Source organism: Melozone crissalis, unplaced genomic scaffold, assembly GCF_028551555.1.
Source record: "Melozone crissalis strain CALT ecotype California unplaced genomic scaffold, PUWL_Pcris_2 ptg000006l_1, whole genome shotgun sequence".
NCBI classification, from domain to species: Eukaryota; Metazoa; Chordata; class Aves; order Passeriformes; family Passerellidae; genus Melozone; species Melozone crissalis.
In genome coordinates this window covers 11,280,216-11,298,892 of record NW_026535784.1, presented here as the reverse complement: position 1 = coordinate 11,298,892, position 18,677 = coordinate 11,280,216, and the positions used below count along the sequence as shown (strand labels likewise).

At 39.2% G+C, this 18,677-nt stretch overlaps 1 protein-coding gene across 1 annotated transcript in view; it reads right to left on the bottom strand.

Moving 5' to 3' along the window:
- The window catches only part of EVC (EvC ciliary complex subunit 1), a 48,736-nt gene that overhangs the window by 15,853 nt on the left and 14,206 nt on the right, over positions 1 to 18,677 (bottom strand). The window contains exons 9-12 of the mRNA XM_054294503.1: positions 16,972 to 17,188; positions 13,273 to 13,421; positions 10,367 to 10,465; positions 2,426 to 2,638 (exon numbers count right to left, since the gene is read on the bottom strand). Coding sequence (XP_054150478.1) covers positions 2,426 to 2,638; positions 10,367 to 10,465; positions 13,273 to 13,421; positions 16,972 to 17,188 — 678 coding nt within the window. The remainder of the gene's footprint in view (positions 1 to 2,425; positions 2,639 to 10,366; positions 10,466 to 13,272; positions 13,422 to 16,971; positions 17,189 to 18,677) is intronic.

Genomic DNA, 18,677 nt, shown 5'->3' with positions numbered 1-18,677 from the left:
TAAAGCAGATTTTTTCCAGTTCAAATCCTTTCCAAAAAGCCACAAGCATTAAGTTAAAAAAGGCACTTAGGCTCCTGCACAGAATATTGTCTTGAGGAATCCTAAGACGAATTTCTCACTATAAGAAACTCTTATCTCTTCTTGGAATTTATCCTGCAGAATCACTTGTCCTTAGGACAGCTCTGTCTGCCACTTTTTGTATTGAATTTTTGTATTGAATAAAGCCCAGCTGCAGTGCTGATGACTCAGAGACCAATGGGAGAGCTCTGTCACTGCTAAGTTAATTCCTCTATAGCTCTATATCTCAGTAATTACTGTTAATGATGTCAGCAAATCCTTTATTATTTTATTTTAATTTTTTTCCCAGCTAGGAAGTCATCTCCTTTACATTATGCATGCTAGGGTACACAAAGTGAGGGAAAGTCAATTTAATAATTTAAACAAGCTGTGCTTGGGCATGACCAGAACACCTGAATTCACATACAATGAATCCACCACACAGTGCTGTCCAGAGACCTATTATCTAGCAGCTGAGTGCTGGAGATGAATTAATCCTTTAAATCCTTTGAGAACAATTCCCAGGGTATGGTTTCTCCACTCAACACTGTGCCCAATGATAGCATCAGAGGAATGTACAAACAGCATTTTTGGACCAAAACATCAGACTTGAGATGTCTCCCCTTAGTGGGGAGTCTCTTGTTTGTTAAACACATCCCCTCCAGCCCTGAACCATGGCTGAGGTTCAAGGGACAGTGGAAGGCACACAGCAGAGGTGCCCTAATGTGCTTTCTGACATGGCATTTATTCACAAGTTGCACACCAAACCTCCTGCTTCTCTGTGTTTTTCTGTGACAGGGAATCCACCACATTGCTGAGGGCTCTGTGTGCTACAAGATGTGCTTGTGGTTCACCTACCAGAGCAGGCTGCCCAAGCCATGCACATACACAGACAGGCAATTTGTGCACTCTGGATGAATGTGAAAATCATTTAAACTTGACAAGTCAGGTATTCTAATCTAATCCTTGATTAAAAGGAGCAAAATAATTTTTTAAAAAATTGAGGTCAGGCATTGTTTCGTTAATCACCAAAGGTACAGGTATGCCAAAATCAAAGAGTAAATGCCAACCAACAGTCCTGGAAAATACAAATGTAACTGAGCACGTGAGCAGACCCACTAGCATCAGTGGTTGGTCCCAAGCACAATTCAGTTTAGTTTGTTATATAGCTCTGTGACACCAAACCAGAAAAACATAATTGTTTTTCAAAACAGGTCAGTTACAATAATGGAAAAATAAAAAGATTAGCAAGGTGCATGTTGCATAACTCCAGATTAAGGAAAATATAAAAGAAAAAAGAAAATGTCTCAATGTTTTCAATGAAAAATTTTACTTTTGTATCACCAAGGGTGTTCTAAACCCACTGGTTAGCAAACAACCCTACCAGATTTAGTAGGGAGCCCACAGTTTCCTGAATCACAGTGTTTTACAGCAGAATCCTAAATGTGAGTGGGTGAAAAAGTTGAACATCTTAATGCAGTTTGCAATAATTAGGGCCTTGCTCAGTACCTCATTAACAATGTACTGGATTGTCTAGGTACTTTGCAGAATGAGGGCAAGGGAAAGTATGATTCTGCCAGTGTTAAAGAAAACTGCCAACCTTTTATTTAAGAACATCCAATGACTCTGTACATTGCAGCACACACTTAACATTTAGGAAAGGACACACTTTTGAATAGAGGAGGTCTTTCTTTGACTAAGCTGTGTTAGAAGCAGTGTTAACAGAGACACAGCACTGCATGAATAACCTGAAGGCATATTTGAGCCCCAGTCTGATGCTAAAGACACCTGCCTCACCCTACTCTTGTTTTCTCCTCTGGTGTCAATGCCCCCTATGGTGGGCACACACACAGAGCAGGAAAGCTGGATGTGTGTTTTTCCACCTTTGCAGAGAGAGTAAGTTTATAAAAGGACATATCATATGTTTCCAGTTATTACAGTATTAATACATAAAAATAAGTAAGAAATCTTTATCATTGCAAGGCTTTCTTGCCTGTAAACTGTATTTATATGTACCCTCTCCAAACAGATCCGGTGAAGCTTTTTTTGAAGTGTTTCTGTAGATGCCAAGAGCTGAGGACATCAGAGAGCAGCCTTGCCAGAAAGTGTTTATGTGCTGACAAAGCTGTCAAACACTGTGGACAGATGTTCAGTAATTACTCTCTGACTCCTCTATGCAAGCCTACATACACAGCATACATATTCACTCCATGCTACAGATAAGACTGCTCCTCCTCAGCCTAGAGTTGTGTCTGGACCAGGCTATATAATTATACACTAAACACTTCCACAGATAAGTATCTTGATCATTTTTTCCTGTATCCCATTTTTAAGACACTGAGATCTCAAAGCATAGCATGGATCTTACTTCTTTTTCTTGCAGTAGCTGCTCCTGGAAAAGCTTCCAGTGTCTCTGGCGGTGATTCTCCCATTTCTCCAGCTGAGGGACCAAATTCTCCTGCCATTCCTCCTTCAGAAGCTCACATTCTTTTACAGAGAGGCTGGTCACCACAGGAAGGGTCTGAAGAAATAGCTCTGTCACCAACTCTGTTAAAGCATGGGAAGCCTTAGAGTACAGCTCCTAAGAGAGGCACGGAGAGGACAGAAACAGGTGACAAAGTGAACCCTCAGCCCTTTGGAGCTGTCCCCCTGCATGTTCCACAATTGATGCCAGTGAGGGAACCATGTGAATACACTGGGCTGGTGTCCAAATCCTAGAGCTAAAATCCAATGCCCCTAAGGCTTGAGTTAAAAGGACCAGATTTTGTAAATGGAACAACAAAATGTTTTGGTTCAAACTACACAAGGCATTTAAAATGCAACAGTGGCAAGAGCACATGAGTCCCTGTGCCCTAACTGTTGCTCACATGTGACTGCAGCAGAAAAGAATATCTTGTTTTACTGTGGTGATGTGTTATAAAACCACCTATTTTGAAAGTGGCTGTGGAAACAATCTGGTGTAGCACAACACCTCGTAGGCACATTTTCTCAGGTGCTGATATGAAATGAATGAAGAAAGAGGGAAGAGTTAAAAAGGATGGTATGGATTTAACTAGACAAAAGTGACATTAGCCATGTCAGTAGTTGGTACTTCAATGTATGACACTCTTTAATGCTTGAAGAATAGAATTAGTCAAATTCATCCTGATGCAGAATAGTTTCAAGCCTAGGAAAACAAACATCTTCTGGTGGTTTTAATGAAACCAGGCCCATATGAATAGTTTTAAGTTGCTGAGACTGTTTCACTCACAAGAAGTGTTGGGGTGATTTAGTCAGATGGCATCCAAGCTAAAAACTCAGCTCTAGTTTCACTGTCAAATGCACAGTGGTGACAGGAGCTGTGCTGGCAAACTGGGTGCCATTTGAGATCATTTCTGGGCAGGAGTGGGGACAGGTAGCTTTCCCAGCTGAAAAGGGAACAAAACCACACTGGAAAGTCACACAGGCACTGCAGTATTCCTGCAGGATGATGAGCTAGTTCTGTGTGAGCTCCCGATCTTACCACTCCAAGAAGCCTTACTGCCTAGCTGGGCTTGCTTTCATTGCAAATCAGTGTTAAGCATCTTGGAAACACAGATCTTTCTTTCTTTTCTTTAAAATACTGATCATGGTTTTAAAACTCTCTGAAGGCTTCCCATTAAAAGAACAAGTCAGGTCTTCTAGATGCTGCCTTCTTTTAAATACAGGTTGAATTACAGTTTCTTAGATGATCAAAATACAGAACCTCTCAACAGACACACAGGGATATTTACCTAGATGTGAAATATGCTTGTCTACAGCTCGCAGACCACAGAAGTTCTAGTGGAATTTTTTTTTTGGGGGGGATACACTGCTATAATGTACTATTGTGTAAGAGCCCATTCCAACTGCTAGATATTGAATTATAAAATACAAAATACTAAATAATAATAATAAAAAAGTGCAAGGACAAGAACTCAAGAAATAAAGACCAGAACTTAGGTTGAATATGAAATATAGTTCTGTGCCCCCAAAATGATACATTTGGGGTTTATGTAATGTTTTCACAGCACCTTTATCTGTTCCATGTTTAGCTTTATAAATATCCTTTGAACTGATTGATTTCTGAAAAATATTTTAATATTTCTAATTTATTGCAAAATATACAAGCTGTGCACTGAGTACTAAATTATTATTTTCCTCCTATGATCCCTCTAGGATGCTAATCACCATATTAATTAGCTGTTTCACAAACAATAAATAGCTTAACAGCTCCCTGCAGTAACCTCTTCTTATGGATAAAACTGAGGCACAACACTAAAAAACATGCTCACTGCACCTTTGAAATGAGCTGTCTCAGCTCTTTCCTCTCTCTTACCTGTTTAAAGAAGGCAGGATTTTCAGAATCCAGCTCCCACTGGCTTTCTTTAATCTCAAAGTATTCTAAATTCTTGCAAATTGGACTACAGCTTTTTGAAAATGATTGCTGGATGTAAGTATGAGAATTACTAGTCAAAGACCCAACATAATATGTAACTTCTGATAATACTTTTTTTTTTTGCTCACAATCTAGACATGATAGTATCATTAGGGGAGCATTTGCTACACAGGTGTATCCTGTGCTGAAGGATTATTGCCCCTACTCCTTAATTATTATATTACAAGTTCCTACTACAACAAGAGGCATGATTTATACTATCTTAATAATCTGTGTAGTTGTAGGCCTGGCTTAATTTGCCAAAAGCAGTGCCAAATGATTTACTTGAATTCTCTCTTCTGCTGTTATTTTAAAATCCAAGTTCTCAGGTTTAACATAAACTCAAAGATACTGCACTTCTAATCTAACTATCCCATACAACATTTAAAGAATAATGGCTCTATCTTTGTAATCTCTCCTCTGAGCTTTACCATCCTTTCAGGACATATTAATTCTCCTGCCTTTACTGGGTGTTCAGTGATATAAGAATTTCTATTGGGTCTGAAACAGTTCAGAAGGAGTCTAGAGGAGTCTGTGGCATTTCTACTGCAGTAGATCAAAAGATCTCAGGCAGGGTGTTAAGGAATTCTATTCTCAAACAATGGCAGCTAAATCCCTTTTAAAGCTATTTTGCTGAGGAACTGATAGCATTTCCCTGGCAAGCTCACAGCTCTGTGTTATTATTTGCTATGAAATATTTTGCACAGAACAAAAATATGGTATTTTGTTCCTTGTTGTCGATGACATTTTGTTCTGCCTGTACCCCTCGCACCTTCAAATTATACTGTAGGCTCACCTTTGGCACTACCACAGTGGGGACAGGGACTGAACAAAAATGTGGTTAGGTCATGTTCCAACAGAATTACTTATCTATATCACCTCATTAATGTGACAATCACATGGACATCAGAGCCCAGGCAGCCCTTGCATGGCAGCCTAAGAGGACAGCACGCTGTACCCAGAGGCCACACCACAGGGACAACACAGTGGCCATGCTGTTTAATGCAGCACTTAAAAAATGTGGCAAAATGGCCTTTAAAAATTTGGGAGGGGAAATACTAAGTCTACATTTAGGAAAGATTGCAGATGTGATTGAATTCTCCCAGTGACTCAAGCTAACAAAATAGTTCAAAACTGTTTGTACTCTAAGGAATGTTCTTGATTTCAAACTGCAATAAAGTCTGTCTGTGAGCAGGGATGGCACACCATGTATTGTAAAAGTTATTTTCCACAGGAAAGAAAAGGAAAATCAGTACTGCTTCCAGGATCTTATTTTTGGACTAGAGCCTCTACAAATATTTTTACAAGCTTCCTGATATGCCATCTCTTGTTTTTAGAGTTTTGACTTGATGAAATTTATTCAAATTGATTCTATTAATAGAATAGTTGATTGCAGTATTGAATGAACCTGTTTGTAGTACCTGGCAGTCAATCTCAAAGCTTTTCAAAAAATCCCCAGAGAAATACATCAAGCATAGAGAAATACCATGGGGTACACATGGAAATAAAATGGGCTTAGATTAGAATGCTGAGTGCATCTGAATTTTAAACAAGGCATTGAATATATAATTTTTTCAAAAACCAGGGGAAATAAATAGCTTATCAGATTTCACTCAAAGAACAATATTCCATCTCCCCCTTAAACCTAAAAGATTAAAAGGTTCCTACATATAGATGAGTAAATAGTGAAATTGTGATGCAGGAAAATGTATTCAGAAAGGTTGGTTGTAGTTTCTTTTACATGCCAGCCACTGAAAAGTATATATTATCTCAAAAAGGCAACTGCTCAACTACTTCTCTCTTCCATGTGAAGAATTCTGGAAAGTCAATTGGACAATGAAAACTCTACCTGCTTTTAAGCATCCTAACATCAAAAAAGCACAGTGACATTGAAGTCATCCTTTGCACAAGTTAATAAAAAAGCTCCACTGCTCAATTTCCACACATTTAAAATGGAGGTCTGTTGAAATTTCAGTCTTGCCCCCTCACTGGTCTTTGATTTATTCAGGAGGCAGTTTCAATTTTCTCTTTTGGTACTCCTTTTTTAGAAATATGCCTTTGTGGATGAGGTTATGTCCCTCACGAGATCTATTAGCCAATTGTGAATCTGTATAGTGGTAAAATCCATTTTCTTATGCAGTAAGGCAAGAGGAAGACTTCAGAATGAAGGCTACCCCTATCAGACATCTTGTATCAGCTTTGACTGAAGCAACCATAACAAAACTAATAGTGCCCAAACCCAGAATCAGAATGGGCTCCCATGGTATGAGCTCACAGATTTAATCTATCAGATGATGCTGTATTTTTGGGGTAAGTTACAGGGCAAAAATTTCAAAAGTGAGTTTTGGAGGTGGAGGTCTCTTGATAGGAATTTCCACCTGAGACAAACTGATTCCCTCTAAAAAGATGCCAGCTCTTGGTACCCAAAAATGCAGTCCAGCATCCCCAGCCATATCTCATATTAACAAAATTACATAAGGAAACTATTGAAAGAGTAAGTCTCTGAGAATCTCCGCTTTTTATCTTGTCAAAAATATTTTTTCTCCCTTTTATTAACAACAGACAAAATCAAACCCTTTTCCTCAAACTCATGTTTATGTCTACTCATTCAAAAAATATCTACTGCCTTGCTCATTGATAACACTCATGACTCAATAGCTTTTAGTCTAAATTTTTGTGCATTTTATTCCCAAGCCAAATTAAATAACATTCTGGTGAATGGCTGTCAGCAAAGGGGAATTATAAATGACAATAAATAGTGCTTTTATGGTTTTGAAATTAAGGCAGAAGAAAAATACCTATCTTACCATGTACTATGTAATGGTTAATTACTAGTACATTACTAGCTGTTAATTGATTTCCTTTGTGCAATCTGCATGTCTATTTTCTTAATAGTAGTGTTATCTCCCAAACTCTTCACTTCTCTTTTCCCTACTGAAATACACAGATCGTTCACACAAAAACAACAACAACAACCAAAAGAAAAAAGAGGGAAAATATTAAATGTTGGTGATTATCTGATATGTTAAACTTGACACTGGATTGACATAGGGGGCAGGGAGTGGGGTGGGTGGTGTGTTATTGCTAACATGTAATAAAAATTATGGTTAAAACAGCACAAAATCTCTTGTATACAGGATAACTGTGCAGATCCTGTTCATGAAAATATTAAGCTGATCCATTCAATTATCTTTGCACAATTTTTCCTTCAGTTATGATATACTGTGATAATCAAAATCATTTGCCCTCATTCTTCAACACACATTTCAAAAACTAGTTATGGAACCTGTGTCTAGACACAGACTATTCACCTACAGCACACTCTTTTAATCCACTAGTGTGGCTGAAAAGTCCTACACTATCCTCCAACTATAACTCATTCATTCACTCAGGCATCAACAGATTCCATTGACCTTGGTTAAATCATTTTAATTGATTTATTCATGCGTACACAAAACAAACCTACTCAATTATTCTATGCAAACACACTCAGCTTCCAGATCATTGAATTTTTACATATTTATTCACCAATTTGGATAATTCTTCCATGTACTGTAGCACTACAGACTTCCTTAGTGCTAGGGGGTTATATAAATCTAACTTGATCTGTTTAAAGGGCGAAAAATGAAAAAATGGAAAAGGCATAGAAATTTGATAAGGGCTTAGAAGAGCACTGTGAGAACAAGCTAAGGATCTTCCACAAGGGAGTGGCACTTAGAGGTTAGTAACAACTTTTCTTCTGTCCTGAGAGTACTCACTGGCTCCCCAGCCACATGGTGACCTCTTTCTTATATTTTAACATCACCTTTTTCATTGAGATCATGCTTCAGCTTCTCCATTTTCAAGGCAGATGACTGTCAGTTAAGCTTCAGGGAGTGCAGATCTTTTGGAAAGGCAACATCAGGCTTTGCAGCGTTTACATAAGAGCCTAAACTAGCTGGTTCTACACAGGACTATGGTGCAAACCCAGTGGGGACATAGGTGTGTAGCACAGAGCTGACTGCTGCCATGTGAGGCTGGATGGTACCCAAGCAATGAGAATTAGTTAATGCCTGCTTGTTCAACTCTACTTGAGCTGCAGCCACACAACTGCACTGTGGAGGATCCCAAATCCCTGTCATCTTCCCATCGCTGCCTTGCCTCTCCCAACAGCAGCAGCAGCTTCTTCCTGTAACAAACCTGGAGCAAATAAGTGAAGAGGCAAAGTTCTGCTGCCCAGGGAAAGACTTGTGCCTGTACATGCTGCACTTCCTAAAACAGCAAGCCCACTTTTGCTTTTATGCCCCTGGTTATGGAAAACATGCAACCACTGCACTGCCCTCAGCTGCAGAAGTCAGCACAGCCCCATTTACCTTCAGTGGGGCTATGCCCATTTGTATTATCTCTTCTTCCTAGCTTATTAATAAGTATATTCAAAAGCAGCCTCCTCTCTTAAAACAGTTCATAGGATCTGTATTTGGGGTTAAGGGGAGAAAGTGTAGTTGCTCATTATATGAAATATCACAGTACAAATGTTTTATTGCAAAAAAAAGAAAGTGGAAATAAAGATTTGTGGATGCTCATTTAACAGATGCCAGTTGGATCACAGTATTTGAAGTTTTTCATGTCTGGCAGTGTTTGGGTCCAGTCATAGGAGAGCAGCTGTAATATGGAATATAATGGCCTAGAGCTCGGTGAACTGGCAGAGTTCAAGTTTGTGCAGTTCTCCTGGCAACCTGGCAATTCTAGAAAAACTTAATTTATCCAAACCTATTTTTCTTTAGTGGGAAAGAAAACTTAGCTTAGTACTGAAAGAAATAGGATTTTCAGTCCTTAGTGTAACTAGAGTACACAATAAAGGAAAGCAATATAATTTCACAAATGAGGAGGAACTGTGTAACATAAAACAAAAACAAAAAAAATTGTTTAGTCTCCAGACTTCACATGAATTGAGGAGGGGGATGGAGAAATTAGTAACTATGGGTCATAAACTGAGCACAGTAATATCAGCAGAAATGTTGACTTTTCTTGTATTACACAGCTTTGTGCATTTATCTCCTCTGATTCACTGGCTTTATTTTTTCATCAAATGAATCTGAAAAAGTGCAGGTGGACTACTGCTAATTAAGATTGTATGGTTACATTAGCTGTATGTGACAGGGACCACAAGTTTCCACAATATCCTGATCTAGTCATAATTAATCATGACAAGGATCCTGTTGAGCTGAAAGTGATTAGTTCCAGCCTAATTAAAGGTCACTACTGACTATGATTTTGGGCTTCACCAGACAGATCATATTATCATATCTTTTCTGCATAGAGAGAAAATAATTAAAGATGATGCAAAAGCATGAAGCACCTAGTATTTTCCAAATCAGTAAGAAAAAGAAGCGTAAAAATATTACTTACACCAAAGATCTGAACCTATTTCAGGGAACTAACTAGAATTTAAAAAATTTGTCTGTGAGAAATGAATGAAAAGATTGTCTTTGAGATGTAGTGAAGTTCACTTAGAACAGTATCATCCAGTAACAGTGCAGAAGAGATAATTATGCCACATAAATGAAATCTCCCTCCTGTAGTAATGACATTGTATGCTCTCAACACTACTGCAGCCTTGTCAGCCACCTGGGCAGCATGTTTTGGCAGACCATGCAGGCATTTTCTGACTAATAAGAGGTTAGGAAACAGTGTTTTGGGAAGATAATGGAAAAGGTAAGCTAATATGGAAGACTGTCCTGACTCCATCTTCTGCTTTGTCAGCCTAGCCTTCTGGAGCTGTAATTCCTGGAGGGGATCCTTCCTGCAATTCCCCAATCTTCCCCAAGACTTTAGTGGGGTTAGGTAATCTTAAAAATTAATTTAGCAAATGACATTTATCATTAGAAGTGGCACCTTGTAGAGATTAGCAACAGCCTCTGTGCTCTCACAGTCATCCTCCTCCTCCAGATCCCACAGTGCTTGCCTGTGTTTCTCCAGCAGCCCATGGTAAGCCTAAAAAGAAACACAGTAGGTGTACTTAAATAGCTGAAAAGATCTTAATAGTTTCTTGTGATCCTTCCATTTTCCTCCTTGATGTTCTTCCCATGTATCACTACAACAGTAATTGTTTACCTGGAACCATGACTCAGAGGGAAATGGAACTTACCTTACCACCTTAATTTGAGCTTTTCCAGTCTTGAGTATAAAATTTCTTAGCCTCAGCAATATGGGGTTAAATAGTATGTAAATACTACTACAAAACATATGAAATGATCTGACTTGAAACCTACTTTCCAGAGTATGAATATCACTACATCATAACCATTACTATGAGGTGCAGAACAGCCATCTGGCTATCTGACATCATCCTGAGCCACCTGAGTGGCAGCTGTATCACACTGTACAGGGATTTTGCACTGGGGTTGGTCACCATGTCCCATGTCACCATGTCCCACTAAAAGGCTGATCTATGATGTGGTCCTGACTTAGTCCTTGGTCACAGTTTTAAGAGAGATGCAATTTTTTCCTTCATGTAAGGATGGTGACCGTGTTGGCAGGCTCATGGAAAATTATATTTCACAGACAAAGACTGCCTCAATCTATAGACTAATGAGTAGCATTATACATAAATATTCCATATTTTTATTTAATCTGCCAAGTGCTCCCTATCACTCCCATGGTAAATATGTCTTTTTTCATTAGGTATGTCAATAGAGCTCTTCTAAAGAGGACCAAAGTGCCCATAAATGCTTCAGCATTCTTGTAGAGGTAGACTTGAAAGTTCACACATTTCATGGAGTCATACTTTATGACAGAAGTTGATAAATTAACTGCTATAACTTGTATTTCCACCATGGGTAGGCAGAGCCAGACTGGATTACTGTAACTGACACTTTATGGTTTGTGTTCTTCACTGATCATTCCTATATTCTCTGCAGTAAAAGACAAAATTAAACTCCTTTTCCAACAGAAACATAGATGAAGGAGAAAGAATGATATAGGAACACTAATCTTTACTATATATCTCATTCTGTCTTACAAAAAAATCAGATTTGCAGCAACTCAATTGTTACCACCCTACTTGTGTTCAGAGCAATCTGATGTGAATGAAGCTTATTGCAAAATCCACCATCATAATTGGCAACCACTTAAAATTCAGCAGAAAGGTCAGTTACTGGCAAGGCTGCTACCATGGTGGTGTGAGACCTTGATGAGGTGAAGGGGGAGAGGAAAGAAGTGTTTTTGATGGGTACAGCTCTGTGGTGAGGCTTTGCAACCAATTCCTTTACTGTTGGGATGGCTGTGAAATTATGAAACAAACTTAAAATAGCTCCTCAGAGCCAAGTGGATTGTTCTCACAAAATAATTACTGGACTATTTAAGTTATTTTTAAATATTTAAGTCAAACCATGGGAGCTGCAGGTACAAATTGTTCTTGTTCTTTGAAGAGTTTCTGCACTTGAGACCCCATCTGTTCTGGGACAAAAGACTCTCCCAGTGTGCAGCAGAAAGAATTACATTTCTGACTTTCTTAATTTGTACATAGGCATTTCATAATCCTAAAACTTAGCTGTGTTCTGTCCTGCATCATGAAGTGCAAGCTGCCCCTTCCTGCTCAGCCTATCAGAAAGCTGTTGAGCATGCTTAGTTAAACTCTAGACTAATGATCTGCCCATCAGGTGTACAGAACAGAGCATCTCTTGCAGAAAGCTGTGTGGCTCTACCTTTGCAGGGAAGAGGTCTTACAGCACAATTTTTAAGCTTTGTTCAATGAATCTGGGATGTGTCCAATGATGTCTAAAAGGAAAATACATTCACAAGTTCACACTGGCTACAAAAATGTGTGACAGAATTATTTGTCTCAAGTTTGGTTTTATGAAAAGCCAAAGGTGTAAAAAGTGCTCTACTTGTTTTGGAGTGAGGTGGTGCCAGGCAGGAGTGCATACAGAAATAGTAACTGCTTTATCCAAGTCATACAATATAATTAAAGAATATGGCCCCATGGTGCAAAATTGCAATGTTAAGACCAATAAATTCTGATAGATTGCTGCAGTTGGAATCTGGGTCTTCTCATACAATAATTTTATCTAAGTTATTAGATTTCATCAAAAGTTTAATGCTGCTGGATGTAACCACTTTCACCTTAAATTATTTATTTTCATGAAAATTGAGTATTGATTTTTTTTTTAATTCTTAATAACCTGGGTTTGCAATTCTCAGCAGTTACTTGAATTCTGCAGCTCTCAGCATTTACACCTAAGAACTCTGATTTTGTGTATTCATTTGGAACAATAACAACAAATCTCTATAGAAAATATGAGCATGAAAACATTACAGTGGCCATTGTATACCATATTAAATTATCAACTGCAAACCTCCTCTAAGGAATCCTGCCAGAGATGATAATTAGTTTTTCCTCTACTTCCCTGAAATTTGGTAAATCTTTTGAGCCTCAGTTACCTCACTCATAGAAAAGCAATTAGATCAGTGCAGACTGTTTTCTTCTGTAATGCAGGCTAGGTACTTTCCTCCAGGTATTTCCTATCTGGAAGCAAACACACAGTAGAGCAAAGCAAAACATGTTTTCCAGGAAACATATAATTTTGCATGATCCCCATTGGCATTCTCTTCCAAAGCAACACCACCAACACTGCAGGAACAGCCATGGGAACAGGGGCTCTGACCCCATCCACCTGTGCTACCACACAGGATTCTCACAAGGACACAAAATTCCCAATTTTACAGAACTGGGAGAAATCTGCAATACATTTGGCTTTAAAAACTAATAGAACAGGGAAAATAAGCTTTTACTTGTTCACCTTGAGAAAATGATGAACATCTTCAGTAAGAAAAGTTTTGCTAAGGAGACTCCTTTGTTCAGCTTCCTGTCTGTGTTTGAACTCTTCCTTCTTTTTGGCACGGCACTCCAGGCGTTTCCAGATCAGCTCTTTACTTTGCTGCATGCACTCTGGAACATCAACCACAAACAATCAGGCACCACAACTCCACAGGGAGAAAGCAGCATCTGCTGCTGTCGCACAACATAAGCTCGTGGAGATCTGTTAGTGAGCGAAATAGGCAAGTAATCACCATGCAAGATTTGAAATTTGCTTCTTACCCCGATGGCCTTTTTAGATGTGAACTTCTAAATTGTTACATGGCACTTAAATCTATCAGGTTTTTGGACTGCTAGCATCCTGCACCCTCCCTTTCTCTGGTGCTGCTGTTTATGCAAAGGCAGTGTGTTAGTCCAAGAAACAGATTGCCTCAGGCAGCACCCCAAACCTCCCCCTCCTGCTTCAGGAAGGTCAGTAAGTGTCTCATTACCTAATTGAAGATATGCAAATGCTGCTGCAAGGACAGGGGCAGTAACATATGGTGGGGAGAAAAGGTCTAAAGCAGTGCTAGTTCAGATTAGTTTGAACTGGCATGCAGCCCATACACACCAGACTTCTAAAGTGACTCATCCAAGAACCTGCAGTAAAAGTTGTCAAGGTCCCTCCAATTTCGTGCTACTAATAGGAACTATTTGGGACCAAATTCCTCCCCACTTCATTCCCTCTGTAGCTCCAAGTGATACATAAATTAACGAGGCTATTTGCATCCTGGGTTGCTGAGTGAAATCACTGCTTTAAATGTTCTGCCACTTCATGTCTCATTGCCCGTCCACCTAAGAAAAATTTTACTAATTTCCCCCAGTTACCCTGCCCCAGAGCAGTACTTTACTCCTGACACAAGCAGCTAAAGGGGGATGCAAATGAACAGTTACCTGTGGCTGCTGTGCTGCCACTACACCAAGCTGCTTTAACTACAAGAAATTATTTTGTAGAGAAACAAAAGGAGCACAGTACTGCAGCACCAGGAATGTTATTTATTCTCCATGCTAATTTATTGTGTTTATCCACAGGCTGATGATGCACTGACAGAACACTTGAAGGTGCACCAAAAGCCTGTAATGAAAATATGACTTAAATAAATGTAGCAGTGTTTTACTTTTAAACACTATTGATTCTTTAATACTTCCTTATTTTGTAACCTAGAAGCACAGTCTTGCTGGCTTTGTACTCTGTGAATTATAGGTACAGTTTAACTTTTGTATTTAGAAGCTCATAAGAAAGGTCAACATAAGGCTCTATTGGAATAAATGCTGCACTCCAGATAATTTTTTTTAAAGCACATTTCATTTCTATCTAAAACCAGGAGGTTGATAATGTTCTTCTGCACAGGATGTACCAGCTGTAATATGTAGCTATATATAACTATAAAAACCTACTTTGCATAAAATAAAGACCTTGACAGAGGTATTTTTGCTTAGGAAAAAGTGAAAATTGACAAAAAGAAGGAAAAAATAATTCAGAGACAACCATTTATGCTTAAAGAATGTTGGTGGTTGAACCTATGTGAAAACTATGAACTAGGCACAGACAGTTTTAGATACAAATATCCATGAAAGAAACTATATCACAATATGCATGCATTTGTGAATATCAGCAAACTGTTCACACAGCTAGATGCTCTGAAAGAGGATCAAGTCTGCAGCACTTTCTGTGATGAAATAATTAGCTCAGCAGATGACAGGAGAGTGGTGGATATTGGCTACCCTGACTTCAGGCAGGTTTTCAATGCAGTCTCCTGACAGATCCTCACAGAGAAGAGGATGGATGAGCAGGAAGATGGACTGAAAACTTGCTCAAAGTCCACCTGGAAGTCAGCCCTTACAGGCCTCAATACTGAGTGCAATTCTGCTCAGTAGCTTCATTAATAACCTGGATGATGGAGCAGAGTGCAAATTTAGCAAGTCTGCAGAGGTCACAAAAAATGGGAGGAGTGGCTGATACACCACACATGTTGTACTTCCATCCATAGGGCACTTGTCAAGCTGGAGAAATGGGCTGATGCAAATCCCTGAAGTTTAACAATGGGAAATGCAAAGTGCTGCCCTTGGGGAGGAACAACCCTAGGCACAAGCACATGATGGGGACTGCCAGCTGGAGAGCAGCTTGGCAGGAAAGGACCTGGGGTTCTGGTGGACACCAGGTTGAACACAAGCCAGCAGATAAAGGGAGGGGATCCTTTCCCTCCATTCAGCTCTGGCTAGGCCACACCTGGAGTGCTGTGTTGAGTTCTGGGCTCCACAGCCAAGTACAAGGGAGACATGGAGATCCTGAAGAGAATTCAACAAAGGGCCTCGAAGATGAATGGACTGGAGCATGTCCCCTGTGAGACAAAGCTCAGAGAGCTGGGGCTGCTCAGCCTGGAGAAGAGAAGGCTCAGGGGGGATCTCAGCATATTAAGTATATAAACCTGAGTATAGAAACACCTGGAGAGTGGGTACAAAGAAGACAGAGCCATTCTTTTCTGTTGTGCCCAACAAAAGGACCAGAGACAGCTGCCAGAAACTGAAACTCAGGAGGTTCCTTTTACCATGAGGATGACTGAGCACTGGGACAAGTGGCCCAGGTGGAGTCTCCATTCTTGGAGAGAGAAACTGTCTGAACATGATCCTGGGCAACCAACAGCAGCTCAACCTGCTTAAGCAGACAGGGTGGACCATACAACCCCCAGAAGTTCTTTCAACCTTAACCATTTTGGGATTCTGTGAATTTATAACCGCGAGATAAGGCACAAATTATCACCACTGGGCCCAAAGTGAGCGAACAGCACTGCAGCAAGAATGTACTGCAACAAGACTGCATTCATTCTGACTATTCAGTTCACTGAACTCTAAACCTACTGCCATTTTGCTATGACAATTTTCTTTAAATGCGTTCAAAAATAGCAGAAATGGTTCTGGAAATTGTGTTGGTTTGCATTATTTTCCTTCTGACTAAATGTTTACCATCATTTGCTGTGAGTGCTGATGGGAGGCACTGAGCCCTGAAACAGCACCTATCAGAGAAGATAGGGCTATATTTTTCAACATTGGACATTAGGTAACATACAAAATGACACAGGGAGAACCTTAAATCAGTGGGTCAGTCAGCTGAGACTTTAATATGACTGTATACTTTTCAGATAGGCAATATGAAGAGGTGTGAAAGGAAGAGGAAATACTTCATTTTGGAAGTATTTTAGTCTGATAAGAAAAGAGAGATTTATAGGAAGATCTTAAGCTTTAACACTATCTTTTCAGAAAAGTGATAGCACAACTGCTTTGTATATAGCACAACTGCTTCTGGCTTTACATGCTACCAAGGAATCCAAAGACAGTGTCTTATGTCATCCAGTATGACCAGCAATGCCAAGTGAATAGTAAATGGAGAAATATCACAAATTAATGGAATTAGATTATGTGAACTATGGAGTAAGTACCTAGTAATACCTGGAACAAGACATAAAAGGCCTGAAGTCAAAGTTCCCATTCCAAACATTCACCCTCCAGATAAAACTGATCCTGGTCAATTCATTAGTATCTTTTTTAAAACAGAGAGGGTATATACAGCTGAAGCTGTCATTTTTTTTACTCTTTAAAACAATAAGAATTCATGTAAGTCACGAGCTCCAGTCTAGGTACTCACCATTACTGTAATGTGCCAGCTGTTCCCAGAAGGCCTTGTGCAGGTCTGTTAGAAGCTCTTCCTTTTGTCGGACTGAAAGATTGTTCTTTACAGTTAAGTGGTCCAGAATGTTTGACACAGTATTTAATCTGCCCTTACACTCTTCTGGTATAGAGGACTTCAGTGAATCAATCATTTTCACCATAAGCTCCCAGCTGAATAATCTTTCCTGAATGTCCTAAACCAAACATAAAGTCTTGTTTAGAAACCAAGATTGTGTCTTTGGTTGTGCTTTCCTTTCATTGAACTATTGATTCCCAAACCACAAAGAAAACCACTGAGGCTTCTCAAAACCATGTGAATAACCATCTTCATGTACTTAAATACTTCTGAAAGTCTTGATCAGTGCAGGCTAGCAGTAGGTTTATTGCATGTGCAGTTGCAAGAGCTAATCTAAAATTATTGGTGCTTTTCATTACTTGCAGCTGTCAAGAAGACATTAAGTCTGGAAAAGATAATAACAGCTTTGCAGAAAAAAGTTAAATACTCAAGGAGGATAGATGGACAGAAGACAACATGGAAATCCTGGACTTCTTTTCAAGATACTATATGGCACACTAGTAAAGGTTCTCATTTTGAAATGAGGACACATACCTGATTCAGATAATGCTGTGATTCCTTCAAATACACAGTCAGACAGAGTTCAATACATGTACTAAAAATTACTATAATTGCCTACTGCCCAGCAGCTTTCATTGCACTATTAAAGAAGTAGCCCATGATCACAGTAGGGAAAGATTTCTTAGGTAAAAGTGCAGCTGCTTTAAGCAATGCTGCAAGGTTAGAAAGAGTTTGACAATGCTGTACTAAGTTAACAGCTGGACTTGATCTCAGGGCTCTTTTCCAAACCAAATGATTCTATGATTCTCTGACCTACTGAAAATAATAGAGATGTACCTACAATGACCTCTGCAATGAGATTTCAGCATCATCAGTAGTGACTTCAGGCAGGAATATCTCCTGTATCTGTATCCAGATTATCTTATCTGCAGTTTTCCCATCTGAGGAACTTACTGTGCAGCAGCCCAGTTTGGGTCATGTGTGACAAGCAGCAAAGGTTTTTTCATACCTGGCCAGCTCAGTCTACTGAGCTGCTCCAATGCAAAACAAACAAGCTAATAATTACTGCATCTGTTTATACACCAAATTACTAATAAATGCAGTGATTCCAATTGTATGTTAATCTATAAATTACATACAACTCTTTCAGCACATCCTGTGCAATAAACAAGGAAGGATCTGTTAAGATTTAACACAACATAAAGCACAGTGCTGGTGCATTTATGAACAGTTTTCCCTCTTTACACCATATTCCTAAGAGCTGATAAGAATTTTCAATTCAAACTGAAGTCGCTGAACACACAGAATCACCCTCAAATTTAAATTAGGATTTGTCAGTCAAAGTGAAATACATATTTTTAAAGAAAATGAAATTTTGTAATGCCCACAGTAACAATTCTCCATCCACTGGATCTTATGCTCTCACTCCTGATTCACCATCTGTATTAATAATACTTTTTCCTTATGACTACCTAAATGGTATTCTGAGAGTTAGAACTCAAATACAGAGTTTTTGAATCTTCCTAAAGTGCAATGGAAGTTGAGCTCTCAGCAATAAAGCTCAAAGAGACAACTGGATTAAGCGGTCTACATCACTCCTGAGGCAG